The 27457-nt window shown below is 47.8% G+C and overlaps 1 protein-coding gene across 1 annotated transcript in view; it reads right to left on the reverse strand.

The window, feature by feature from the left end:
• The window catches only part of Grik4 (glutamate ionotropic receptor kainate type subunit 4), a 288631-nt gene extending 262263 nt beyond the window's left edge, over nucleotides 1–26368 (reverse strand). The window contains exon 1 of the mRNA XM_038322435.1: nucleotides 26287–26368. Within this exon, the coding sequence (XP_038178363.1) occupies nucleotides 26287–26368 (82 nt within the window). The remainder of the gene's footprint in view (nucleotides 1–26286) is intronic.
• Between the last annotated feature and the right edge of the window lie 1089 nt (nucleotides 26369–27457).

The raw sequence follows: 27457 nt of genomic DNA on the forward strand, positions 1-27457 counted from the left end.
TGTGTGTGTGTGTGTGTGTGTGTGTGTGTGAGAGAGAGAGAGAGAGAGAGAGAGAGAGAGAGAGAGAGAGAGCATGTGTAGGTGCCCATGGGGCCAGAAGGGTCAGATCCCCTGGAGCTGGAGTTTCAGGCATTTGTGAGCTATCCAGCGTGGGTTCTGGGAACTGAACTCTGGCCCCCTGTAAAGCGGCATTTCTAGCTGCCGAGCCTCCTCTTCTGCCGCAGGCAGGCTCACTCTTATCTAGCATCTGCTCTCTGTATCTGCAAGTTCTGCCCCCCACAATCGTGACCAACCACGGAGCATGGTTACATCTAAACTCAACTGTGCAAGCTTTTTTCTTATCATCATTCCCTAAACAATGAGGTGTAACATCTATTTACATAGCATTTTCATTGTATTTACATTACATCACATATCACATTAGGATTATAAATTATCCAGAGGCGGCTTGAAGTACACAAGAAGACGTGTAGGTTATATGCAAATACATATCATTTTCTACAGACTCCTTGAACATCTAGGAATTCTGTGATGTCTTAGGCGGGGAAGAAGCCAATCCTCAGGGATACCAAGACTGACCTTGAACATCAGCCACCACTCACACACTGGCAGAAGAACGCTGCCTGAGCACCAGGGCTCCTGAGGGCAGCTCACCTCTACCTGCATTTAGGGTCAAGAATGATATGTAAAGCAGCAGAAACTGAGAGCCGGCCATTCTCTGTCTGCCCAGATCTCCTATGCGCTCCCATAAGTCACTTTGGGAAAGCCGATTCGATCCTCATTTACTCATCTAATCAAACAGCGAGTAAAAGAAATGACCAAATTACCTGTGAGCTGCAATGGAGACATGAACATGTCTCCTTGCCTCGAAGGAGCTTGGTCTGGACTGCTGTAGACATGTGACACATGTTAACCGAGGGGTGATTATTAGGAACCTCGCAGGGGAAATGATTCTCTCTGTCTGGTGGCATCACAGAAGTTTCTAGAAGGGAGGTCTCATATGACCTCGATCTTGAGCAAAGGATAGACTGACTAGCAGAAGGCCATGTTGGGTATAAAGAGACACCAGGAACAAAGACATGAAGCAGGAAAAATGCTGGCTGTCCTCAAAAACAGTGAGGAGCTGCATAAGGCCAGGGACTCAAGGTGTGGAATGTGGTTGAGGAGATGCAGAGGAAGATGAGGGAGGACGGAGAGCAGATGTGGTCTGACTGTGCACACTAAGCCGGCTCGTGGCATCTCACCAACTACAGAAACTCTAGGTTCCCTGGGCTGTGAGCAATGGAGTCTGTATCTCAGTTCCACATCCTCTTAGTCTGTTGCTAATAATAATGCCATGGTCCAGGTCATTTGTTTTATTTTGTTTTTTATTAACTTTTTAAGTTAGCATAAAAGTAATGAGTTCCATTACAGCATTCTCATACATGTGCCTCATTATACCTTACTGTTACTCATCCCCCTCTCCCATGTTCCTCTCCCTCCCCTCCCTTGCTGGTCCTCTTCCTTCCCCTTAAAATACTCCAGATTTCTTGTCACGTATATTCCTTTTCTCTCTTTTCCTCCCTTCCTCTGCTTAAAATGTCTTTCTCTTTCATGGTTCCCTTCCTGTTTTATGCCACACATACACACTTATATAGATACATATATACACACACATGCACACATCTACACACATAAGTTTAAATCTAAATTCCACATATGAGGGGAAAAGTGATCTATCAGTCTGCACACTTTGTAAAAAGACAAGAGGTATATGTGCTCCCTGTTCTATCCAAGGTTGAGTCTCACCTGGTGACAACCTTCGTACTGTTCCTAAGGTGTGTGTCGTGTGTGTGTGGTATGTGTGTCATGTGTGTGTGGTGTGTGTGTGTGTGTCATGTGTGTGGTGTGTGTGTCATGTGTGTGTGTGGTGTGGGAGGGGTGTGGTGTGCACATATGCATGTTACAGCAGTTCATTTTCTTAACCCATTCCTTTTCATGGGAAGCCCTCTGCCCCATCCATCTGTATGAGATGGGCTCCAGCTTTCCTGGTCCCTGCCTTAGGCCTCCACTACAGCAAGAGCCTCCCTTCACCCAGCATCCCTGTTCTTCATCATATGGCCAACTTGTCAGCTCCACCAGCAAAAGAGGAGCTTCCGAAAGGGAGGACTGTCATCTTCTTTGTCCATCTCAATATTCCCAACACCTGGCCCAAACTGTCCATTCAGGAGGGACTTGGTGACATAGCATGTCCCTGCAACACTGTGCACACAACGTCTTCCTTTCACATCCACATACATAAGCACGCTCCTTTTGGACACAGATAGGCGCCTGTCCCCCATGTCACACTCCTGCTCTGAGCCCTATCCCCTTTTCTCCGACGTAAATCATCCTTGACTGGCCTCTCGATCCCATTAAAATGTGATGAATTATTTTTGACTCGCATGCAGGACTCCATATTGGGCGATCTGGGCTGAAACACAATCTGTTTGCTGATATCAAAATGCTGCTGCTCACCTGGGGGATTAACACTCTTGACAAAATCATTAGAAACCTGATGGAGTAGCGAGGCCTCCTGAGCTTGCGGAGCACTCATTCCTCAGCCTAATGAATGCCTTCCTCCCAGCTCCTTGTTCCACTCCCATCCATTCTCCAGCCTCCTTCCTGGCTGGGCAGACCAGAGACTGGGTAAAGCCTTAAGCAGTTTGCCTCATTGGCTGTGCCACCCACCAAGACCCCCAGCTAAGAACCACCCTTGTAACCCTGTGACTCTTCTGTGTTAACAATAAATGCCTGACGACCAGGTAGGATAGGAGAGTTCATGCTGGATCAATACTTCCACTGAGAACAATTGAAATACCAGATAAAACACAACATCCACCGTTACGAGGTATCGGGGACCTGACGAAACAGAAAGAATCGGGAAAGATGCCACTGCGGAGGGGGAGATGTTCTAGAATGGCCTTTCATTTGGGGCCAGTCACCTCCAGCTACAGGGCGAGAGGCCAAGAACTCGGATTTTGCTCACTGGATTGGTGCAAGGGATCAAGGAAGCCATAAGGGTTCCTAGTAGGCTTTGAACCAGAGTTAAAACTGTGGACTTGCAAAGTCCACTAATTATGGCCCTCTTATTCCTCAGGTCACTTAGAGAGCTGTGGAGCGAAAGGCCACAGAAGGTGAAAATAAATAACCACAAGCAGAAAGTCTATACTTAAAAAAAAGAATACATTAAACAAGGTTTTTAAAGTGGGAAGCAGAGAGGGTGAGTTAGCTGGTTTTGTTGTTGTTGCTGCTGACTTTGAAGTAGTCTTTCATGGAGAAAAAAAAAGGACTAGAATTCAGGGTCTTCTATAGAAGGAATACAGCAATCTTTCTGGGCTCTGAATGAGTATTGGCTAGAAAAAGGAGAACCCCTAAACTAATGCTTTCTCAAGAAGAAACCTAACTTGGACTCGGTTCAGTCTTTAATTGGATTAAGATTTTTTTTTCCTACATAGCTGGCGAAAGAGTTGGCCTCTCCTGAGAAAGACTGCAGCATCTACAGTCTGCACAATGCTCAGCATTCAGTTCTTCAGAAACACCAGGCACATTTAAAGACAGAACCCGACGAGCAACTCCAGAACAGCAGAAGCTTGAGACGGTAGAAACGGGCCCTCGGGTCATCCAGAGAGCAGAGGTGATAGAAGGAAGAGGCTTTAATGTCTTCATTCTGTTCCAAAAAAAATATCCAAGAACATATGCAAACTAGATGAAAATGACAAATTCCACCAGCCAGTTGAGAACAGGAAAGAATCTGCTGGAAATTCTACAAGTACGTGGCAAACACACTTCTTTTTAGTGTGTGTGTGAAAGAGTATGAGTGTGTGCATCCACGTACATTCAGATGTATGTGTCTGTGTGTATGTGTGTACTTATACACACATTCACATGTACATATATGCATATGAAGGCCAGAGGACAACTTTGAGTGTCTTCCTGAGGTCTCTCATGGGTCTAGAGTTCATCAGTTAGGCTAGGGTGGGTGGCCAGTGAGTTCCAGGGATCTTTACGTCTCTGCCTCCCCAGCACTGAGGTTACAAGAGTTCACACCATGCTTCATGTTTTTACATGGCTTCTAAAGATGAAATTCAGATTCTCATGCTTGGGAGGCAAACACCTTACCAACTGAGCTCTCCTGTCAGTCTGGATAAAATCTTAAAGAATGAGAGGCTTATTAAAGGAGTATGGCAAAGTGGAAACCCCTAGAACTCAGGAGCACAGAGCCACGGCTGTGGCCCTGGCTCTGCCTCTCTATAGCCCCAAGAGCCTGGAGAGCTCATTTCAGTTTCCTGAACCCGGATTTCTCCATTTCTCAAACAGAACAATGAGACACACTCTGTTTAGTTACGTCGTGCTGATAAAACTAATAACACACATAAAGGCTTTTTTACAAATTACTAATCATTACACAAATGTAAGGTATCATTACTGTAATAGCTTGGCAACAATTCAAAACACGGCATGTCGGCTCCATCACCAGAAGTACTCTATGTCACTAGACAGGTAGTGGCGCGTCCTTGACGAATCATTACAAAGGGTTGCCACCATAGACAGCTTAGAGACAAAATGATAACAAAAGTCAGTTCTGCTATTTGGGGCTGGGTGATTCGCTTTATAAGTTATCCCTAGACAGCTGGAAACCCCAAGCTATATGTTTCCAGTGATCAGCAGACTTTTGGATCAACCCCTTCATTTCCCAGACGGTGTATACCCATGAAATACAAACTCTTACGAAGGCATGCCTGGTAAGATATCACGGGCAAGGTAACTCTGAAGCAGGAATATCAAAATGCCTTCTAAAGCCGACAGCGGTAATGCTGGAGTTGTTTGGCTTCTCCACATCACTGCTTCCATCTATTAGCACCTGTGGCGGAGAGTGACAGACTAGCTTGTGCCTATAAGGATGGCTCTGCAGAGCCTCTCAGCTGAAGTGCCCTAGCCTGGAAGGGAAACAAGGTCACGAGCCCAGTGGGCACAAAGTTCTCCATCTTGTAGGGAAGATGTCATTAAAGCTTAAATAATGATAAGAAAAGATAGAAATGAGGCAAGCCATTCAAGACATGCGGTTAAAGCAATGCAGGGAGTTGTATAAGAGTTGAGCTCATCAGAGCCTTCTGGGCTTAGGTAGCAACAAAGTTTGGTCTTGAGAGAACAGAATTGCAGATCCCATGCAAAGGGAAGAATATGAACAGAGACACAAAACTAAAATTGCAGGATGAGTACAAGGATTGTCAGTTGGTTCTGACATCGGTATCATGGAAATAGAATTTTTTTTGAAGAAGTTAACATACGCTTGCTACATAGGATGCTTCATGTGCTTCATATAGATTGTCCCCAGTGGTTCCCCAATAGTCTTCCAAAGTAGATGCAATAACTCTCACTACAACGGTAAAATGAGACTCAAAAGTGAATTAACGTAGCCAAGATCCTTCCACTGATGCACGGGAGCAGAACTTGGGTCATGCCTTCAACTGAGAATTATCATAAAGAGAGATGAAGAAGGAGCCGAGGAAGACGGAAAAATAAAAAAGAAAAAGGAACCCGGTCCTTCTTGGCGTCATGGTTCATTATGACCATGCTTCGGGCTCCTTCTCAAACTCACCGACAGATGGCAGCAGATCTAAATGTCGTCTGCCAGCAAAGTGTAGTCTGAGTCAGCTCCATTCCACCTGATGCCATTCCCTTCATTGGAACTCTATTTACTCCTCTGAGATAAACCACATAGGGCAGGCACAGAAGAGCTTCCCTGACCACTGTGGTGCAGAGAAGGAGAGCTGCCATCCATCCCTTGTCTCTTACACTGTCAGCACCGTTCCTTGAATCTTTAAGTCCGTTTTCACTCGCTCTAATTATTAGATTGTCCGCATGGTCACTCAACTTTCCATATGCACTAATAATGTCTCCTCGGACTTTTAGAGATCGGTGATCAAATGCCATACTTCCTAATTATTTTTTCCTAACCGTAACTGACAGTGATTTAGCATAGCGGTATTGCGTATGAGCAAGCAAGAGGACCAATCAACCGTTATTAAATCAAATGTGTACTGCATTTGCTTCGCTTTGATTTCTTCCCAAGGGGGAAACAAAGGAGGCTTGCCAGAGAGCGTTAATGGACTGGAAAAGTTCTGTTCTAATTTACAAGTCCGTGTTCCTGTCTTCTCCTTTGAGGCTCTTCCAGCTCTACACAGGGGAGAACTGCCTAGCTTCATAGAAGAACACTCCATGTCTGCTTTACCTAGAATATGGTAAGAGGCCCCAGTGATATGGCAGGCAGCTTGTCTCTTAAGACCTTTCCTGCTCTCTTGGATATCTGGTCATAGTTGATCCATATGACCCCCCAGACACAAAAGTCACAGTTTTCTGCTTTTCCCTGCTGGTTAAGATGTCTTGTCTCACTGAGAGAAACAATTAATAAATTGGACCTCCTGAAACTGAAAAGCTTCTGTAAAGCAAAGGACACGGTCAACAAGACAAAATGACAGCCTACAGAATGTGAAAAGATCTTCACCAGCCTCACATCAGACGGAGAGCTGATCTCCAAAATATACAAAGATCTCAAGAAATTGGACATCAAAAGAACAAATAATCCAATTTTAAAAAATGGAGTACAGACCTAAACAGAGAACTCTCAACAGAGAAATCTAAAATGGCTGAAAGACACTTAAGGAAATGCTCAACATCCTTAGTTATCAGAGAAATGTAAATCAAAACAACTTTGAGATTCCATCTTATACCTGTAAGAATGGCCAAGATCAAAAATACTGATGACAACTTATGCTGGAAAGGATGTGGGGTAAAGGGAACACTCTTACATTCTAAGCTGGTGCAAGCTGGTACAGCCGCTTTGGATATCAGTGTGGCAATTTCTCAGAAAATTATGAAATAGCCTTCCTCAAGACCCAGCAATACCACTTTTGAGTATATATCCAAAGGATGCTCAATCCTGCCACAAGGATATGTGCTCAACTATGTTCATAGCAGCATTATTTGTCATAGCCAGAACCTGGAAACAACCTAAATGCCCCTTGACTGAAGAATGGATAAGGAAAATGTGGTACATTTACGCAATGGAGTACTACACAGCAGAAAAAAAAATAATGACAGCTTGAAATTTGCAGGCAAATGGATGGAGCTAGAAAACATCATTTTGAGTGAGGTAACCCAGACCCAGAAAGACAATTATATGCACTCACTCATAAGTGGTTTTTAAACATAAAGAAAAAAAACAGCCTACAATTCTCAATCCCAGAGAACCTAGACAACAATGAGGACCTTAAGAGAGACATACACGGATCTAATCAACATGGGAAGTAGAAAAAGACAAGATCTCCTGAGTAAATTGGGAGCATGGGGACCTTAGGAGAGGGTTGAAAGGGAAGACAGAGGCAGGGAAGGGAGCAAAGAAAAATGTAGAGCTCAATAAAAACCAATTTTAAAAAAGATGTCTTGTCTCCTAGTGTGTGGTATGTAATTTGGCCCTGAACTTTATTACATATTCACTAGACTATGTCTGTTTTGAATAATGGCCCTAGAACCTTAGATCACTTTCTTTTTTAGGCTGCCTGGTGCTAAGTCTTCTGCTCTAATTTCCACCCATCTTCCCCCTTGGAGCCTGTCTAGTCCTGTGGTTCTGAATGCCATTTGAATAAACAACACTCCCCCACTCCTATCTCCACTTGAGACTGCTTCTCTGGGGTCTAATACCTAAAGTCCATTTGACTCTGTGGTGTCTCTAATTGGATATCTCTCAAGCAACTCCAATTCAACACTCTACAAGTGGAATTCTTATCTCTCTGCCTTAACTGTAAGCTTGTCCCTCAACCCCCTTTTTGCATCTCAATAAACAATATCAGTGGCTACCTGGCTGGTCCTTCTTAAATTCTTCTCCACCCTTCATACATGGTCTCACTCCCAAGACCAGTCACCTCGACTCCAGCCAGATCTGCTTACTTCTCGCTTTCCATGATCCCTTCCCTAAGTCAATGTTATCTCTATCTTGGATTACTAAATGGTATTCTAGTGGGCAGGAACTGTGCAAAATGGTGCAGTGGGTAAAGCTGTTTGCTTAGAACACACGTAAAGGTAGAAGGAGAAAACTGACCTCCAGTGTGGAGTCTCTCTGTATCATGCATATACCTCAATGATGATAACTCACAAAAAAAAAAAAAAACCTCAAGTCCATGAATACACAGTTCTAACATCAGAGTTGAGCTTTATTTTATTGGTCCATTCAGCAACCTAGGGAGCTTCTGCTCTGCCTTAGTCAACACTTTCAACTGAGCGCTGTGAATGAGCACCTTGGGTTCAGGCACCAAAGCAAAGTTGCTACCAGAAACGGATGCACAGGGCTGATAAAGCAGAGGCTGCAAGCAACGAAAGGTGGTGAACCCTGTCCGGGAATTCCTCACAGGGCTCTTGACATTAAAGAGGGTGACAGAGAACTTGCAGGGATCCAGCAGGCAGACACTCGGGACGCAACATTCTGAGTATGAAGACAGCGATATGCAAATGCAGCACATTTAGAGAACTGGAGGCAGGCACCATGCAGAGTACTCTCCACACATCCCTGCGGGGGTGTGGGCCCGAGAATGGGTTTCAGCATGGCAGAAACTACCTACTGTCCAGTGTGGGGATCCAAGCCAGCATGGTTCAAGGAACATGTAAGTAGTGACAGTTTATCTGAGGGATAAAATAGAGTCGGCTAGATTTTGTATTTTGTTTTATTTATTTGTTTGTTTGTTTCAGATAGGGTTTTTCTACCTAGCCCTGGCTGGCCTGAAACTCACTAGCTAGACCAGGCTGGCCTTGAACTCACAGAGATTAAAATCTAAAATCATAGGCCATCACACTTTGCTTTGGTCGAATTTGTTTTTTGTAAAGGAGGTTGCAAATGATGGTCCAGAGTAGGCAGACAGGACAGCATGGTTAAGCCCCTAAATCAGAAAGGCTCTTGGCATGTTGAGAAACTCACATTAGGCCAGCAAGGACAGAGCTTGGTGAGAGAAGAGAAAAGGCGTTCAAGAGCTACAGATGGAAGAGGTCAAGGCCAGGCGCAACCACACGCTAAACACGCCAGCGTGCCAGCTCTCCAGGGAGTCTCCTATGGGCTCTCTCAGCTCCCTGCTCCCTGGAGAAGATTAGCCTTGACCTCTGGTTGACACCATCTTATATCTGAGGAGTAACAAGGAAAGCCCTCCTCACCATCCAAGTGTCCTCCACCCAGCCGATGGCTACCAAGGTGACACCATTTCTCCCCTGCCAGGGCTCTGAGACACCACAATTTGCATTCCAATTTGACTTCTTTCAGATGGCTCCAGCCAAAGCTTGGAAATGACTCCCTTCTCTCGCCCTCACCAGCTCTGTTTTCCTTTTCCCCTCCCTCCAGCCCTGTGGAGAGGCTGTTTCTTCCTTGCCACCCTGCTCCTTGATGCAGAGAAAAGTCATCCTTAACAGCAGTTTTATTGCCCGGTGATATTAACACAATGAAGGAAATCATTGCTAATTTTTATGAATTATCTCATCATCTGCAACTAATTAACAGCTGCTGCCAGAGCAGGCATTGGGCTCCCCCTCTGAGAGCCTTCACCTCCAGCGCGGCTCTGGCCGTCCTACCCTCAGCATCAGGGAGGACCCCACACTCCTCTCCTCTCTACCCAGCAGCCTCCATACCCAGGTCTGCCTAGCCCAGACTGAGGAGGCAGCCTGGAGCTGACCCCCACTCTCAGAGGCTGTGGGCTGCCAATGACTAGGATGATTTAGGTTAGCAGGAAACTTTATTAAAACCCAATCTAAGTGGGCCGCCACAACTCTCTGTCCTCATTACTTTCCTTTGCCCAAACCAGGGGCCTCTGAGCTCTCTGGATGTGCCTATAAAACTGAGCGAACAAGCCAACAGCTACAAAGCATTTCATCAGGGGATCACTCAGACCCAGGTGGGCAGTAAATACACAGAGGGGCCGTGGGAAGTGAGAGAGGGTGGAACACAGCAGCCCAGGACGGGAGATGATGGGGAGGCAGACAACAGGAGACCCTCTGAGGCCTCCAGACGGGAACATCTCAGACCCAACAGGGATCTGGCAGACCCCAGCCAGAAAACGCTAAGGCTTGAGGGGGGCTGTGCCCTTCAAGTCCCCATCCGCCCGTCCTGTCCCTGTCCATCTTCCCTGCCCCCATCTGCTCACACATCTGGGTTTTCTCCCTGCTGTACTCTTGCCTGTACCCTGAACTCTACTGACACAGTTCCCTCCCTGGCTCCTTCCTACACCCCCACTCTCCTCTTCTTCTCCCCTGCTTCCTTTCAGTGATTTTATTCTACTAACCAAGGATCCTCTTTTCAAGTCCCCTTTCATGTGGCCAAGCCCCAGGCAGCCACTGGCTGGGTCTCAGATGAAGGCAATGGCTCTGAGGGGGACAGCATTGAAAGCATACAGAGGCCCAAGGCCAAGCCACCCCACCACAGGGTGGCCCTGCTCACAAGCAAGCCCAGCAGGCAGGGGGCTTGTGAGTCTGGGCCAAGCGCACAGAGGCCTCCTTCTAAATGTCAAAGGCCTCCCAGCATGAAGCTGCACACAGCTGAAAGGTCAAGCACTGGACATCAGTGTTGCAGGGAGGAAGGGAGCCCTGGGACACCCCTGTGTCCCCTGACAGGTCTCTTCTTCCTCCTTCAGACACACACAGTTTCCCTCCTCCCCCAACCAGCATGATTCAGGTGTTCTGCGCATCTATGTAACAACCTGTTTCAGCCTTGTCCCTTCCCCCAGTGTCCCCAGTGTCGAAGCCAGTGGGTATGTAGATGCCAGAGGGACAAACCCCAGAGTAGCCCAGCTTGACTGAGAGGCCTCTGAGTTACTTAGCAATGCTTAGTAACCGCTGTCCTCATTCACAATCTGGTACACCAAGCATGGTGCCTAGGCAGGCTGCACACTCAAAAGTTCAGATGGAGGATTCTCCACCTCCTCTGGTCCTTCTGAATCCCATCCCATCCCCCAAAGCAGGCCATAGAAGCTAAGATTCCTCTTCTCTAAAGTGAGCCACAGCAACTACATTCCCTGGCCCAAAGAAAACCATAAAACACAGAACAGCCTTTCCGTTCCTTCCTCACTTAGTACCCTCATTCCAGAGAGGCCTGAGGTAGGACATAACAAGGAAAGCAAGGAGGGCATCAATGAGAAGGAGCCCAGGGTAGTGTCAGGGGTTGTCCTGGGAGTCCAGCACAACATGCTTTCTCTGGGAGGAGAGCCGGGCTCTTCTCGGACTCCCAGAGGGTAGAGACATGACCATTTGCACATACATGTCTTAAACCGGCAGTGCCCAAGCCATCCCCACCTCTCATCCTTTTCTGCTCCGTGGACCTGGAGAGCAAGCTCCAGCTGGCTGAGGAATTTCCACTGTCACCTAAGCCTGGTATCCCTGATCCCACCCCAGGGATCCTCCCGGGCTTACTTCAGATGGCTCTGAAAGCCTGGGGGACCATTGACAGCTGGGTCCGAGTGAACTGTAAACACTGCAGGACGGAACAGTGGGAACCAGCTCCACTCTTCACACCCACTCCATGGTCCAGAACAACAAGCTCTCCATCCACTCTGTTCTTGAGATGTTTACTCAAAAAGTTAGACTTCAGCAGAGGCAGCAGGCAGAGAGGAAGGCTGATCTCCACCTCCTACCCACTGTGTATACTTGAGTAGCTTACGCAAGATCTCTGGGCCTCAGCTTTGCCCTCTGTAAAATGATGGAAGAAGTAGTGGGGTTAAATCATCTCAAACACACTGAGCACAAAACAAATATTCCACAAATGTTTCTATTAATGTCTAGTCAGTTCTGGTTCTACGAGCTGACAGTCTAGCCTCAAACCTTTCTTTGCTTTTTAGGGCAAAAAAAATCTCTCTACCCTAACCCTACTCCCTTGATCGCCAAGGACTGGAGCTTTGTAACAGCATCTCCCTGGCTTGACCTCCTGCACCATCCACCAAGCTCCTGCTTGCTCCATTCTCCTGGCCCTTTCCTTCATGAAAGAGAAGTACCCAGTACATTTAGCAGTGCTAAATAAACAGCAATAATAATATATGTTCAGCCATTAGCCACATAAGTAATCAAAGATCACTGCCATATGATTCCTGCTTAAACATCATTTGGAATCTAATAAATAAGCAACTATAAATAAAGCCAGCGTGCAGACTTGGCCCCTCCAAGCACAGCGGTCTCAGCTCTTATTTTTAGCCTAAGGTGCCTTTCGTGCTGCTCCTGCAGTTCAGTGTTGAGTTAATTCCCCAGCCTCGCTCACTCGCTCTTTCTCTCTCTCCCTCCTTTCTTTCCCCTCCCTATGTTCCTCTCAAAGGAAATTTGCAGAGGTGGAGTGGGAGCTACAATACGATTTCTGTCGTAAAGTTTCACACTGGTCTGGGGCACACTATGGTCCTGTCTACCTTCGCCCCAGCTCCTAGTCCATGAGGCACAGTCGATAGCCTCAGGGCCCCACATAGAAACACACCAGAGAGAAGTTTAATGTAAGGAACAGAACACAGAGCTGTGGCTCAAGAAATCTGGTTTAAATCCTCCATGTCCTGCCTCTATGTGGGTGCCCTTCGTCTATACCCAAATACTGGGTCTTATCAAATCCCACTCACAGATGCCGTAATCCCCGAGTCATGGAATTTATAGGAAGTGATGCACACAGTAGGTGTTCAACAAGTGTGACTGCCACTCCAACTCCTGAATAACGTGTCTTTCCAAGCCACGCCCACAGCTCGTCATTCAATCCACTCTGGGTGGCAATGGTCTGGGAAGGACAAGAAACTCTCAGTGCCAGCAGGCCCACTATCCCTGGACCACTGTGGTGGCCATCACAGCCTAAGCGCTTAGCTCTCTTCCTTGTTTTTCACAACCCTGCTGTCCTGTGTGTCTGACAACCTTCCCTTTTAACAACATGACCCAACACAATACCCTGTTTCCCTTATCTCCCAAAACGCCTGGCCCCAAACATGACACAGTCATTTTACAAAGTTCCAGGGGACAAAGAGACAGGCTGGATCAGGCACAGCCACCAGGCCTTTTCCTGCCTCCCTCCCAGCAGTTGCTTCCTAAAGCACAAGTGGCCCTGTCCCCCCACTGGAAGGATGACAGGCAGAATAAGTGTCTGCCAGGACTCTGGGGAATATTATTTTCTCCAGGCCCCGAAGCAGGAAATAAACACATCACTCCATGCCGAGACTGGCAAAGTCCACGTGACAGCCTCAGATAACATTCAGCCTGTAGACTACTCTGCCGCTGCCCCGACATGTGAGAAGCGGTGAGATTATTAAATCACTGTGATAAAGCACTTCCTGTTACACAGAACCTTCCTGCTGTCTCCCGACCGCTGGCATGGGCTCAGTGTCTGTAATGCCATCAACTTATGTGGTGACTCCTATCATGGAGGAAAGAGTTTGGCTCCAGTGGGCTGGGATGTCTGGTTCTCAAGCAAAATGAACAATGTCACTGGGAGTCCACAAAGCCGGCTAAAGTTTGAGCTGCACAGTTTCCGAGAGTCTTCTACATGGGACACTGTTCACAAGAAGGATGTTCTCTGACCCAATCCTCTACCTCAGAGGCTAACCATAGCCAGTGTAGCAGGCAGAATAGAGGCCCTGACTTCCTAAGACTGTTTCTTTCCATAGAAAATGGGGCCTCAGATTCCATGGAGGTTGAACTTGCTGACTGAGACTGAGATGGAGAGATGACTTGGGGTCACACCCCCAGTTCAGGATAATCTCAGAACTCCATCACCCTGGGCAACACTTCCAGCTGCAGCTGTGGAACTGGAGGTGAGAATGGCTCACCCCACCATTGCTGGCTTTGGACATGGAGCGAGAAAGCCAAGTGCCCAGCACACTACAAACAGGAAAGGGTTCTTAGCTGATGGCCAGGGAGAAAATGGGAGATCTCTGTCCTCTAACCACAAGGAAGTGAATTCCACCAGCGACCCAAACGAGCAGGAAACAGATGCTTCCGAGAGCCCCCAGGAAGGAACATCTTATCTTCAGCTCAGTAAGACTTCTGAACTCCAGACTGAGATAATAAATTTGTCTTGTTTAGGCTGCTAAATTCATGGTAATTTGTTATGGCAGCAATAGAGAAACTATAGTAATAGCAATATTGCAAGCACTACTGATAACAGCTATTATTTATTGACTTCCTACCGATTGTCAAGCATCCTGCTAGCTGTTTTCCATACGTTATCTCTCATATAAAGCACAATAATCACACAAGGTGAGTTTATTATCCCCTTTTTATAGCAGTCAAACGGAGGCCAAATAATTCAATTTGCACAAGGTCACATGCAAAACTATAATTTAATTCCAGGTCCCTGTGTCAGTCAAGACCACGTCATAGGGGCCATGAAATTGCTTGGCAGAATTATTGAGCTAAAAGTCATTCCTTGAAAGAAACATAAGAGCCAGAACTAATATTTACTAAATATTACGATATGCCATATGCTGCTCATGGTACATTACAATGCTCCTCTGAGCTAATACCAATTAATTAATTAGTGATAAGCACTATTATTCCCAGCTTAAGGATGGGAAATTGAGTGTGAGAAAGGCTGGTGTCTTTTTCCTCAACACACATATGAATGGAATTCAGGAACATGAAGTCAAAACTCTAACGTCAGACTTGTTCCATATCCGGAACATAAAACTTGGATGTAAACTCCACGCTGTCCCGCAGGACCATCCTTGTGGCTTCATGCCAAGAAGAATGCCGAATCAGAAGCCAGCAGGAAGCAAGCATGCACACTAAATCTCCAGGAGCAGGTGGGCCCTAGCTCCTCGCTCTGCTCGGGCCTCTCACAGGTGCCTCCTCGTTTTCTGGAAGGTCATCCCTGTGACAGCCAAGAGAGAGGTTGTTTAAATAAAAGGAACTCTCTGAAGGTGGCAACATAGTGATCATTTCAAAACCCTACTTCATCTCCACCAATGGCACTGATTGCCACTTAACCTCAATTCCTTTAGAACTCTTAAGTTTCCCCATCAGCTCCAATTAGCATTCACCTGCCCTTGCCACACGATGGGGCCTTTACACTTTCCAGCCCCTCCACGCAGTGAGGAAGTACAGGAGACTGCCTTACCTCTGGGTTTCCTTTTCTCTGGGCTACTGGCCTTAGATTCTGGGGTGGCTGCCCCAGAGATCTGGGCACACCCACTGCAAGCCTCCTGCAATACAAGCTGATGGCTGGCGTCTCCTGGGAGCAGCCCCTGCCGGCGGCTTCTTACAGAGGCCCCTGGGGCTGTGTACGTCCCTTTTCTGTCATCTCTGGGAAAATCCCTGTTATTTCATCTGAGCTGAAAGCTCAAAGTCTCATGAAGTTAGATCCCTGCCCCTGAGGGAAATTTATGTGCATTGCTAGCAAAGTGGCACTCCCTCCCTTTTCTGTGTCACTGTGTTCTCAAAAGCCCATGTCCCAGACATGGAAATTCACAGCTGAGAGGTAGCCACAGAGTTCCTATAAGGAACGCCTCACTCCTACAACATCTGGATCCCCAACAATGATATACCAAGACCCAGGAGTAACCTATTGTCAAAGAGCAGCCTCTGCCTGTGGACTGTGAGCAGTCAGCTGCGCAGAAGCCAGAGAAGCCAAGGTTCACAGTACAGGTAAAGTTCTGACTCAACTTGCTTTCTTGCTTTTCTTTTTTATTCTCTTTTTGTTTTGATTTTGGTTTTTCAAAACAGGGTTTCTCTGTAGCTTTGGAGCCTGTCCTAGAACTAGCTCTTGTAGACCAGGCTGGACTCAAACTCACAGAGATCTACCTGCCTCTGCTTCCCGAGTGCTGGGATTAAAGGCGTGTACCACCACCGCCCGGCTCTGACTTGGCTTTCTTAACCCAAAGACTATGCAGCTAGGGCTGAGTGGAACTAAGCCGAACACCAGGAAAAGAAACTGGTAGATTAGAAGAAGACAAGAAGAGGGCTCTGGTTTGGGGTGTCACATCCTAATCTGGAAGGAGGAAAGAGAAGACAATACCTTTTGGGGGGAGGGTGCTCAGGACGATGAGTGGAGTCCAAGCAATGGTAAGAAAGGCCCTAGAGATGAATGAATTTGAGGAGCGGAAGAGATGACAATGACATCACCTCAGCTCTCACAGGTTCCCTCCCCAAGAGGAGCACCAGGCCTGTCCTGCAAGGCCCCAAGGACTAGGACTAGACAAGTGGACACAGAGAAGCAGAGGAAGAAAACCCAATGGTTATCACTACTCAGTGCCTTCGTGGGTTATACTGGGGTGCCTGCCACCATTTAGATTTTGTGAACGTAAGCACAAGCAAGCAGCCATGACTGGCTTGGGCTCCTGGCCAACAGGAGGCAGGCACCTGGCCAACAGCAGCAATGTCAGCAGAAGGCTGGAAGCCTGTGACATAGTCCCAGCTGGGACACCAGGGCTGGGTTCAGCCTCTAGGTTCTTGGAAGACTGAGGTAAATAAGGCCTGCTTGCAGTCATGAGGAGCCTGGCACAGCCAGGATACCAAGGCAAGCCCTGAAACTCAGCCACAGTGGAGATGTGTGAACTCCAGGGACCACACTGGTCGGGTCGGGGTAGGTTATACACCAAGAGCCTAGTGTTTGAATCTGAGGGACAAAGTACATCCTCAGCAAAGGCTCGCACTGATGCTAAGTCACTTACAGGCTGGTCCAGGTTCCTTCAGAGCAGGATCAAGAGTAGCCCCAAGGCCTGGGTATGATTACAGAGCATGAGAAACAGGGATATCAAGACAGCCAATGGTGTCAGTGTACCGTTCTAGGTGATGGAGGAGGTCTTGTTAAGTGGGGCCTCAAGTCTGTGCCTCCCAAAGGCTCTCAACGCTGAAGCTCCTTTGGAGTCTCCCTTATGTCGGCATTATTCATTCAGAAGATATTTTGTAAAAAAAAAAAAAAATAAGAAGATATTTTGTGAGCATCTACTATACTCTATATATTTGTTGTCTTCAGTACTGGGAAAGCATCAGAGAATCAAACAAAGAAGTTTTCTTCGCGGGAAGATTCAGACAAGAAGAAAAAAACAGAATCAGATGTGAGATGTGCTCTAGAAAAAGTTAAGCAAAGAACAGAAAATGTTGGGGGTAGGAAAGGGCGTAGAGAATGGACAGGGTGTGGCTGTCCCCGCAAGAATGAAGTAGGCTGCTATCCAGAGTGCTCTCTGCAGAGGGAAGAGCATGTACAAAAATCGTAGGGTGGAAACATGCTGGGCATGGAAAGAAAAGATGCTCAGGGGCAGGGCTGGGGTGCTGTGAGCAGCAGGCAGGCTGTCAGAGATGAAGATGTAAGTAAACAGAAGAGTGGCAATCCCTGGAGAGCCTCAGGTGGTCATCAGGAGGACTAGTCCTTTGCTCTGAAATGAAGCCAAGTGGAGGGCAAGGGCAGAGACCCAAGTTCTATTTTAAAACAGTTGCTCTTGCTGCCATTTCTTTTAGGCCAATAGGTTACATAGGACAATCGGAAAGCAAGGAAGACGGTTCTGCAGCAGTGTGGGGAGGAGACAGTGTGGCTCAGAACAGGGAAGGGACATCTGAGCTGGCAGGAGTTGTCAGTGTGTAATAGCTGAACTTGGGAAGCTGAAACAACAGGACTTGATGGCAAGGTGATGGAGCTGGGGGCCGATGGGATGAAGGATGGCTCCAAGGTTTGGAGTCCAAGTTCAAATAGATACGACAGAGTAAGGGAGTGAGATTTGTATACATATTTTTTATGTGTGTGCTATTGGCATGAGCATTCAGGTGCATTCATCCATGTATACTTTGTGGAGATCAGAGGAGGACACTGGGGGTCTTCTCTTATCACTGCTCTACCCTATGCCCTAAGACAGGGTCCCTCACTGAACTAGAAACTCAGCTTTTTGGCTTGGCAATCTCCCAGGATCCACCTTCCTACAAGGCTGGGGTTGGGGGGGGGGGCATGTAACCAGGCCAGACTTTTCACCTGGATGTTGAGAATCTGAGCTCAACATCTTACATGATTACAGAGCCAGCACTCGAGTCATCTTGTTATCCCCAACATTACCATTTATGAGTGGAGAAGGTGACAACTGAGATTTAAACTGCAGACATGCCTCTTTTGAGTCTGTATTGTTACCCGTGTGAAGACGACAAGCATATAGCTGCATAAATACTTTACAGAATGCATTCAGGGCTGGAGTCCAGACTAGATGATTACCTACATAGGAGTACATAAGATCATCATGCCGTGCGGTGGATACAGAGGACACCCAAGGTCAAAACTCTGAGAACAGAGACATATTTGGAGATGACAAGAAAAAAGGGAGAGGGGGCCATTGAGATAACTCGGTAGGTAAGGGTGCTTGTCACCAAGTCTGACAACCGAGTTTGATTATAAGTACTGTCGATAAGAAGAGGGGAGAGAAAGCAGAAAGGGTTGAGTAAGCAGCTTTACACAGTGCTCCTGTGAAGGGAAAGGAAAAGCTCAAGGGGACACGTATAGCTAAAGAGGGACAGGAGTCAAGGGAAGATCTGCCATCTGGTATGAATGACACTTGAGGGCACAAAGACAGAGATCATCTCCACGGGATGCTCCTAGGCTCCGGGTGTGGATAGAATTCAAATAAGATTGTGGGAAATGTTCGTATAAAGCAGGTGGGTAAGTACCAAGAAAGACAGCGCCATGCTGTGTGAGCAGGTGAATGCGTGCACAAGGCACCCTGAGAATTCCAGAAGCCAGAGCTCCCCAAACCGGGCGAGGGTCTCACCTCCCTGAACAGAGTGCATGAAAAGCTGGAACAAGATAGGAAAGAGGAATAGGAATGGAGAAGGGTGCTCCAGGCAGGGAAAGGCTAAGAGACAGGGCCCAGCTGCCCCAGTGGTGGTATTAATAGGAGAAACCACATTCTTATCACTTGCAAGCCCCTCATGTTGTACTAAGAGCTTGCTGAGGAGAAGCTTGCCAGATTCTCATGAGAACATGAAACTGGGTCTCGGATTCCATGTTGTGGAGGGAGATAGGGAGGCACCAAGAAGTTACACACTTGTCCAAGATCAGACAACTCTGTAAGCAAAGGACTCAGAGTCACAGCTAGGTAGCCTGGTTCCGGAGCCCATGCTCTGAGCTAACCTCTAGACTGCCAGATAGCTCTAGAAACCAATCTTAGAGTTATCCCTAACACAACTGACTCCATTTTTCCTTTGTTCTCCAGGCACCAACCACAGTGGAACTGTCATATAAGGCACCTGGGTAAATCCAGGTGGAAGGGGCGCAGAAAAGGGAAGCACATGAGGGACCTTGGGGTGACTGCCCCAGACAACTGACCAGCCCTGATAATATGTCACCACCTGAAACATAAAAGGAAAGGAACGTAACAAGCTGTGGTAATGCCTGCCACCCTGAGATAGCTGTCCAGGGCACGGCACCTCTCCTCTGAAGTGGTCATACCGACAGACATTCTCAAGCATGGCTGAACACTAGACTCTTCCATGATGCCTCCAGAAACCATCAGAGGAGTGCTGTCTGTATTCTAGAGAACTGTGCACGCCAGTGCCTGCAAAGCCAAACCTGGATTAGCCTGGGTTCTCTCCATAATCCTCATTATCAGGGTGGGCTAAAAGGGTACCATTGGCTCAGTCCTCTAGGAGCTAACCAGTCACCACGTGGGAGGAAACACACACCTACAAGAGGGGCTGCTGGGTAGCCCGTTAGCTTGTCTGCAGAATCCTGGTGCCCTGTGCTCCCCAGCACCTCCCATAAGCCCTGCAGGGAATGCGTGCCTGCTTAGTCAGACTAATGAGAGCTAAGTACAACCGCAGTCTTGCCTGTAACTGAGCCGCAAGGCTGTGAGTGGGATGCTCGGGTTCTGCCGATGTATACCAGTGCATCCCACCCACTCAGACTCGCACACAAACACTTGGCTGAGATCCAGCAGCCACTTCTCCCACCCACCACACTGGACATGCCCAGAGAGGCCGGACTATATCACAAAACCAAAAGATCTCCTGACTATCATGCCTTCCCAAGCAACTGGAGCCAAATAGGTCATGGCTTTAATTAGGCAGTGGCTGTCTCAATTTAAGCTCTTGTTAATGGGTTATTAATGAAACAGAAGTGTCTTCCCATGTGAATATGAAACCAAAGGCTAACTAAACCGTCACACCCTAGATGGCTAGAGGTCCTAGGGATAACAGGTCCAACCCCCAGTTTGATGCTGAAATCCCTGTCATGCCCCTCTATGGTCACCTGGTAAGCCATTCCACCTGCCAGATAGACATTTTCTCAAAAATACGGAAACAAAAAAAATCTCTATATACAGTTTTTACAACCTGACTGCTTTCCCAAAAATACAATGTGCAAATGACTCACTCCACATCCCAGGACTCGGTAAGACATTCCATGGAACTGGAGACAGGTTTTTGAAATTCTGACAATGTTCTTTCCATACCATGCCACTCCCTACTCAACCCACTGGTCACCTCATCAGACAGGCCTGGACTTTGCTTGCTATATCCAACTGAGGAGTGAATATCATCACCGAGAGGGGAGAAAAAGAACCCCAGGGAAGCCAGGCCATTCTAGTGCATAGGTAGCCACACATCAAAGAGATACAGAAACTAACTCCATCATCTAGAATTCACAGTTACAGAATCAGGGCCCTATTGTCTCACCTCTGGTGCCCTTGCAATGTGACCTTCGCCAACACCCACCCCCTCCAAAGACTCATCACAGATGCTGAAAACAAACAGAGAAGACAGACCTACTAACGGTCACTTCCATGATCTGCCTATTCCTTGGTGAGGTTCAGATGCCAGCATCCTGGCCTTTGGAAGCTTCAACTCTTGGCCACAGGGAATGTGCTGCCAACAGGCCATCCCAGGCCATGACACCCTCGGATTCTGCTCAGTTCACATCCACTGGCTTTAACTACTTACCTCAATAGAATCCTGGGCAAGTCACAAGTCCTGAGAACCCTGGGCTCTTCCTCACACCATTGCCCTCTTCTGTCTGTCTCAGAGAAACTAAGCTAACACACCAGACCATTCCATTCATTGCAAACCATAGCACTGATGTCACCAAGAGTTTGGGAGTTGTGTCATCTTTGAGCATAGAGGCCATGCTGGCGTAAATAGTTTTCCAACTCCTGACAGCCTCCCGTATCCTCCCCAACACATATTGGTCCAGAGTGGAGCACAGGGAGTCAGTTAGCTGAATGCACAGGCATTTGCGGACACACATGCACACTTTGGAGGCAAAATATTCATTTTCTGTATTGGCTACTTGCCTTGTTACTGTGACCACATAAATGGTAGAAAGCAACTTAAGGAACAAAGGGTTTCTTTTGGCTCCCAGTTGAAGAGGATACAGTCCAAGAGTACAAAGCAGTGGGGCACACTGCATCCACAGTCAGGAAACAAGAGTGGGCAGGAAGTGGGGCTTGCCTGAAAGAGCTCTAGGCCCTCGCTCAGTGGTCCTCCCCCATTCTCCAGTGAGGCTCCACTTCCTAAAGGTTTCATAACCTTCCCAAACAGCATCACCAGCTGGGGAACAAACGTTCAAACACACTCTGGGGACATTTCACATTCAAACTACAGCTCTTTCTTAATTGCATGTTGTATAGGCGACCAGCAAAATGGAATGCCACGCTTGAGCACTGACTCATCCTGGGAAGAGGACCTTTGGAAAACTGACAGGCTGGCTCACGATTCAAAGTTTGCCACAGGTAATTCATTTAGCAGGTGGTAGGTGAATCTTATCCCATAGGCCAGGCACCGTGCTAGACCTTGAAAGAAAAAGTATGAGTAAGAAAGTCACAGACTCCGCAGAGATGCTCACCAGAGAAGAGACTGTGTCCCAGAGATGTCCCTGTATGCCTTCTCTAGGTGACACATGGGGGAAGGTCATCAATTTCTATTTGCCACCCTTGTGAAAGAGCAATTGATTATCTACCTAGTTCATTCAATTTGGAATAAAGATGAATGCTGCACACTGATCAAAATTTCATAAATCAAATCCTGTGATAATATTACAAGGGGAGCCCACTACTCAAAAACCCCCATGGTGAATCTTCTACAAGGCTAAGAAATCAACGGTAGATTTGAGTCTCAGTGCGTCCAGTAGATTTAATACACAGCCACTGAGATCAGAAGTCAGGAGTTTCATTCTTCCCACTTGTCTCTCCTAATTCTCCTATTAGCTTCATCTTTATAGCATTTGAATGCTCTAGGTTGGGCATTCTCTGCAAAGGATTGGAGCTCATCAGAGGAAGTCAACTAAGTAAAAAATTGGAGGTATAAAGTGCTTGGGGGTCCACATGGGGCTGAGTGTCAAATAAACCTGAGCTCTGCTGCTTTGCTGAGTAGGGAAGCCTTCAACAAATAGAAGTTCGATTGCTGTCTTAACCTGTGCTGCATCCGATGCCACCCATGCTGAGCGAGACCTCCATCAGCACCAGGACCGAACCTCTGAAGTCCCAGCTGGTTTCCTCATCTGCCAGCTAGCCTTTGATAACTCACTGGGGGTAAAAATACCAATGCAAAGCAAGAGACTATACAAGCCGTAATTATTCATCTTTTGATATTTTTAAACCAGAAATAACACAATACATCGGCTGGGACCACTCTGATTCCAGGAGATGTTGTGATCCCCGAGGAAAAGGTTTGCACATGAAGTGCTGTTTCAGTCAAAGGTAACAGAGAAAGGGATGAGAAAGGAAGAGGAGAAGAGGGAGAAACCACAGAAGGAGAGGCGGAGGAGCAAAAGGAGGAGGCAGCAGAGGAGGAAAAGTTTTCCAAGCTGTGAGAGGATGGAAAGAACAGTGCTCCCACAGGGTCCGGGCACAGGCGGAACATGGTAAGTTTCCCCCTACGCTTGGACTTGGTTACCCAGTATGCCTACAGTGCAGCATGGAAGGAATAGCCAAGGCAAGCTAGCACTAACCAGTTAACAAGAACTTACAAGGCAAGCTAGCACTAACCAGTTAACAAGAACTTACAAGGCAAGCTAGCACTAACCAGTTAACAAGAACTTAGCAGAGATAAGACATAACTAGCATCAGGGAAAATGAAGAGAAAATAATCACGTAGTACTGAAGTTGACTATGCTGCCCGGTGGCTAAAGGTCACAAAAAAATGTCAAAACCACTAGGTTCTCAGGCCTGGCCAACCACATATAACCATGTGACCTTGGCCACTTCACTTCATCTGCAAAAATGAGCAGGTTGGTTAATGGATCCTCAACATCTGTTATAGCAAGATCCAATCAGCGATGATCCTTTAAGCTGCAGGGATGGGAGCAGTTTGGGGGGCATTTATTTACTTGTGATTCCCCAGTCATCACTCAGAGGACCCAGAGGGACAGAAGCAAAATCAAAAACTTTTTGGAAGATGGATGACTGAAGGGGTCTGGAGACACAGGTGAGAGTTTTGGGAAATTTTTTTATGCGGATAGCCTTACAGCCATAAATAAAATCCCTTTCTCTTACCCAAAACTTCATTCTGGGGTGGGGGTGGGCCTAACAGCAGACACCCTAATAGGCAGTTTGGCTGTATCTCCCGCCCTGTGCCTCACTTGAATGAAAAACAGCCATCACAAGACAGGGTAATGGGTTCGGTCGCCTCTTTACAAACATCCATATTGTCACCAGCGACAAGTGGGGCTGAGGATGGAACTGTCTGAACAATTTATTCCCTGTCCCTGTACTCAGTCCGGCTCTGACAGCTATCTATTCTGAAGATACAGGAAATGGGGAGGGGCCCTGGGGAAAGACGCAGAGAAGCTCACCGGGTGGTTGCAGTGACCCCTGAGAAGGTGAGGGGAACAGTGACCCCTCCCCTTTCTGTGAACCCCTCAGAGACCTGGTAAACTCAGCACTGTCCCAACCCAGCCATGTGCCAGGCTGCCTTGCATGAAGCACAGCTACCCATATTTTCTTGACCTACTTCTCCTCCCAGTCCTGCCCTACTCCTTCCACTTCCCCTCCGGGTCTGTGTAATTAGCACCTGGCGACCAGAAACCATCAGGGACTTTTACAAGGCTTCTAACTCCAGATAACCAAGGGAGCACCTGCCGCTTCTGCCGTCTCTTCTCTCTCCTCTCTCTCTCTCGCTCTCTCTCCCTCCCTCCCTCCTCCGCTCCCGTCCCTCCCTACCCTCCCTCCTCCGCGTGCGTGTCTCTCTCTCTCTCTCTCTCTCTCTCTCTCTCTCTCTCTGCCGTATTTCCTGATTTCTCTCAGAGATCAAGCCCACTTTGACCTTGACGGATGGTGGGATCAGTGGCTGGACATCAGCGAGAAGAAGACTGCCATGAATCAAAACTGGGGGCTCGACAGAGTCAGACCAGCATTGTTCAGTGTGGGTGGGGAGCCTGTAGAGACCCCTCAAAGCCCTCTTACTAACCTAGCAACCAAGACAGAGACCTGTGGACTTCAGTGTCTGCTTCCTTCCCCCAGAGAACCCGTGCCCAGAGAGGCAAGGTGGGGGTGGGGACCGTAATTCTGGCTCAGTTCCTTTCTGCTTCCCATTAGTGACAAACGGAAATTGATGGGCTCTGGCTTTATCTGCTCATTTGGCGATGGTGGCGGTGGGGACCTTGCAGCAAACACTAGATAACTGTAGGCATCTTATAAATTAAGCATCTTAAGGATATGAACCGTTTTGCATCGTCACTAAGCGGAATTAAATTAGCTTTTGTAGTTTCTATAGAAATGAATGAGGAAGGGGGAGGGAAGGTCTTGCTTTTAACGTCTTTTTTAAAGCAAGCAGAACAAGGAGTTGTGCGCAGGGTGAGGGAAGAATTAGATCACCTGTCTACATTTGAGACTTCACTCAGCAGCCACTGCATTAACTTGGAGAAATATGCCCATGAGGTGGCACGGAGCAGCTGGAGCACCTGCCGGCTCAGCCACTGACAGGCTACACCTGACCTGACCGTGGTCTGAGCTGTCGCCCTGCCTCTGTCCATGCCTGGGCATCTTGACCATCACCAGAATGCCAACTGCACTCTGGTGCGCTTAAGGCCAGTCCTTGTTGTGATGGGAAAGGCTCTCCCGCCAAGCATCAAGCCATCCGTATTCTATATCAGCCTCCAGCCTTTCAGTTTCACGTTGAAGATCCAGGTCCTGCTGGGCATGGTGGCGCACCCCTTTAATCCTAGGATTCGGGAGGCAGAACCAGGCACATCTCTGTAAGCTCAAGGCCAGCCTGGTCCACATAGTGAATTCCAGACAGACCAGACAGGGTTATATAGTGAGACATTGTCTCAAAAGAAAAGACCCTGTTGTGAACAAAGCAACCACTCTGCTCCACCCACCTCCAGTCTGGGATGAAGGATTCATGGTTATCTGGCTACAAAACCTGCCCTGGAAAATGGTCGTCTAACCTAAAAATGGAGGACTTGCTCTCAGGAGGGTCTTCTTCAGGCCACAAGAATTTGGACGTCTCATTCCACACTGACCCATGTCCCACATACTCATGTGAACATCCCTAACCTCTGACCCACCCTCCCGCCTACTACACAGGTCCCCTGCATGGGACCATCTCATGGTGGCGCTGCTTCTTGCTGGAGTAGATGGTGCCCTCATCCCCACCAGCAGGGCTGTGTCTCCAGGTCCCAAGAGCTACGGTGCCTTGGCTTCCACTGGACTAGGCTTACTTGCTTGTTGCAGGGGAGGAGGCGTCAGGTTCCCCAGGACCTGTCTGCCAAGAGTAGAGGTGCCAGTGGTGGAAGTCACAACCCTGCTTGTCCACAGCACCAAGGACAGAGAAGAGATTGAAGCAGTCCTGTCATCCCCTCTCAGAGCCAGGCTACGGTTAGCAGATACAACTCAAGACCCTTTCCCAGCAGGCTGGGCAGAAAACACCAAGCAAACACTGGACTTCATTCAAATTGCCAAAGACAATTTTCACACCACCTTCTAGATTCTTCTTAGACCAATCAGAAGAAAGGGGCAACCGCTTCTCTCCAGCCCTGGATTTGGAATCCCTGTTGTCATTTTCAATCTCCTTCATCACTAACAGCTGCCCCTTCGCACGCAGACTGAATCCGTCATGATTTATACCAGGGAGTAAGCAGCATTTTATTCTAGACACTGATGGAGCCTGGCAGGAAGAACAGATGGGAGCCACCAGTCTGTTCTTACCACATCCACATCTGTGTCCACCTCTGCCTCCACCTCCACGTCTGCCACAGCCACGCTTCGGGAGGTGAGGGAAACGCCCCACAGAGTCTGTGAAGTATAAAGATATTTCCTCTATCTCCACTTGGGGTAACAATGAGACTGTCACCCAGAGCCAGACTGTACTTACCGATCCTCAGGGAGTGTGGGCTACAGGCAACCATCACGAGCCACACGGGAAGCAGCACCAAAGGCGCGGAGACACGGGGCATCTTCTATAACTCCTCATGGAGCCCTCTGCTGGTCTGGGCATGACATAACGCTGTGAGGGAGTGGAGGAAGCGTGTGAGTCCTACACAAGCTAAAGAGCCACCTAGTCCATCCCAGTGACAGAGGCTCCGGAGAGCACCCGAGGGCCTCAGTGGGGAGAGCTGAAAGTCCCTCTAGGAGAACGTCTGGCAGCATCCATGAGGGAACTGCAGGCAGAGCTCTGGAACAGGGGTCTTTGACTCTCCTACACTCACCAGGGGTCAAAGAAGGCCCCTGATGAGCATAAGGCAGGCTGCTCTACAGGCTGCAGGATCCATGGTACCTCTCTTTCCTTTCAAAATCTCTAGTTAGGACTCAAGATCTTCATTTTTGTCTTAAGGCATAGAAGCCATGGATATGCAGAAGAGGAGGCACGAGGAGGGTTATTCTGAAGCACACGGGATGGGTCCAAGTACAGCTCTCCCACCTGCCACCTGTGTGGTCTTCACAAGGCTTCTCTTTGTCTCAATGTGGCTTCCTTGGTTGTATAAGTGGTGTTAATTCCCTCCTGGTGGAGTTGGTCTGAGGACCAAGATAACACAGGGAAAGCTACCTTATGTAAAGCTTGCCCTAGATGGAGGAGTACGTGCATGCCAGTTCCTCCATGGCTGGGTTGGGAGACATTTCCTCCCAGCAAAGAGATGGCAGAGGTACACACCCCAGCCCAATACACAGTTTCTGCACCTGCTTCATCTACAGATGCGAAGCCCTTCTCGTATGCTCCCTCCACCTCCTTACCTACCTCATATCAAAGTCAGAGCTGTCAAGGCGGCTGCTCCTCCCCAAGGCAGCAGAGCCACTAACCCTCCCGTGACCTCTCAATTACTCTAAGACTCGGCATCTATGCCAAGTCAGTTCTGCCTCATAACGGAGATGAAAGTGGGGGCTCTGAGCACCTGCATGTTTAATCTTGGGTGCTCCAGGAAAGAAAAAAATTAAAATGTTTTCCCCTCCCTCCCCATAAAAAATCAACAGAAAACCAGTCAAAAGCCTTGGACAGATACTTCACTAACTAATAAAATCAATGGCCTATCCACATTTGAAAAGATGCT

The sequence above is a fragment of the Arvicola amphibius genome, chromosome 3 (assembly GCF_903992535.2).
Source record: "Arvicola amphibius chromosome 3, mArvAmp1.2, whole genome shotgun sequence".
Lineage (NCBI taxonomy): Eukaryota > Metazoa > Chordata > Mammalia > Rodentia > Cricetidae > Arvicola > Arvicola amphibius.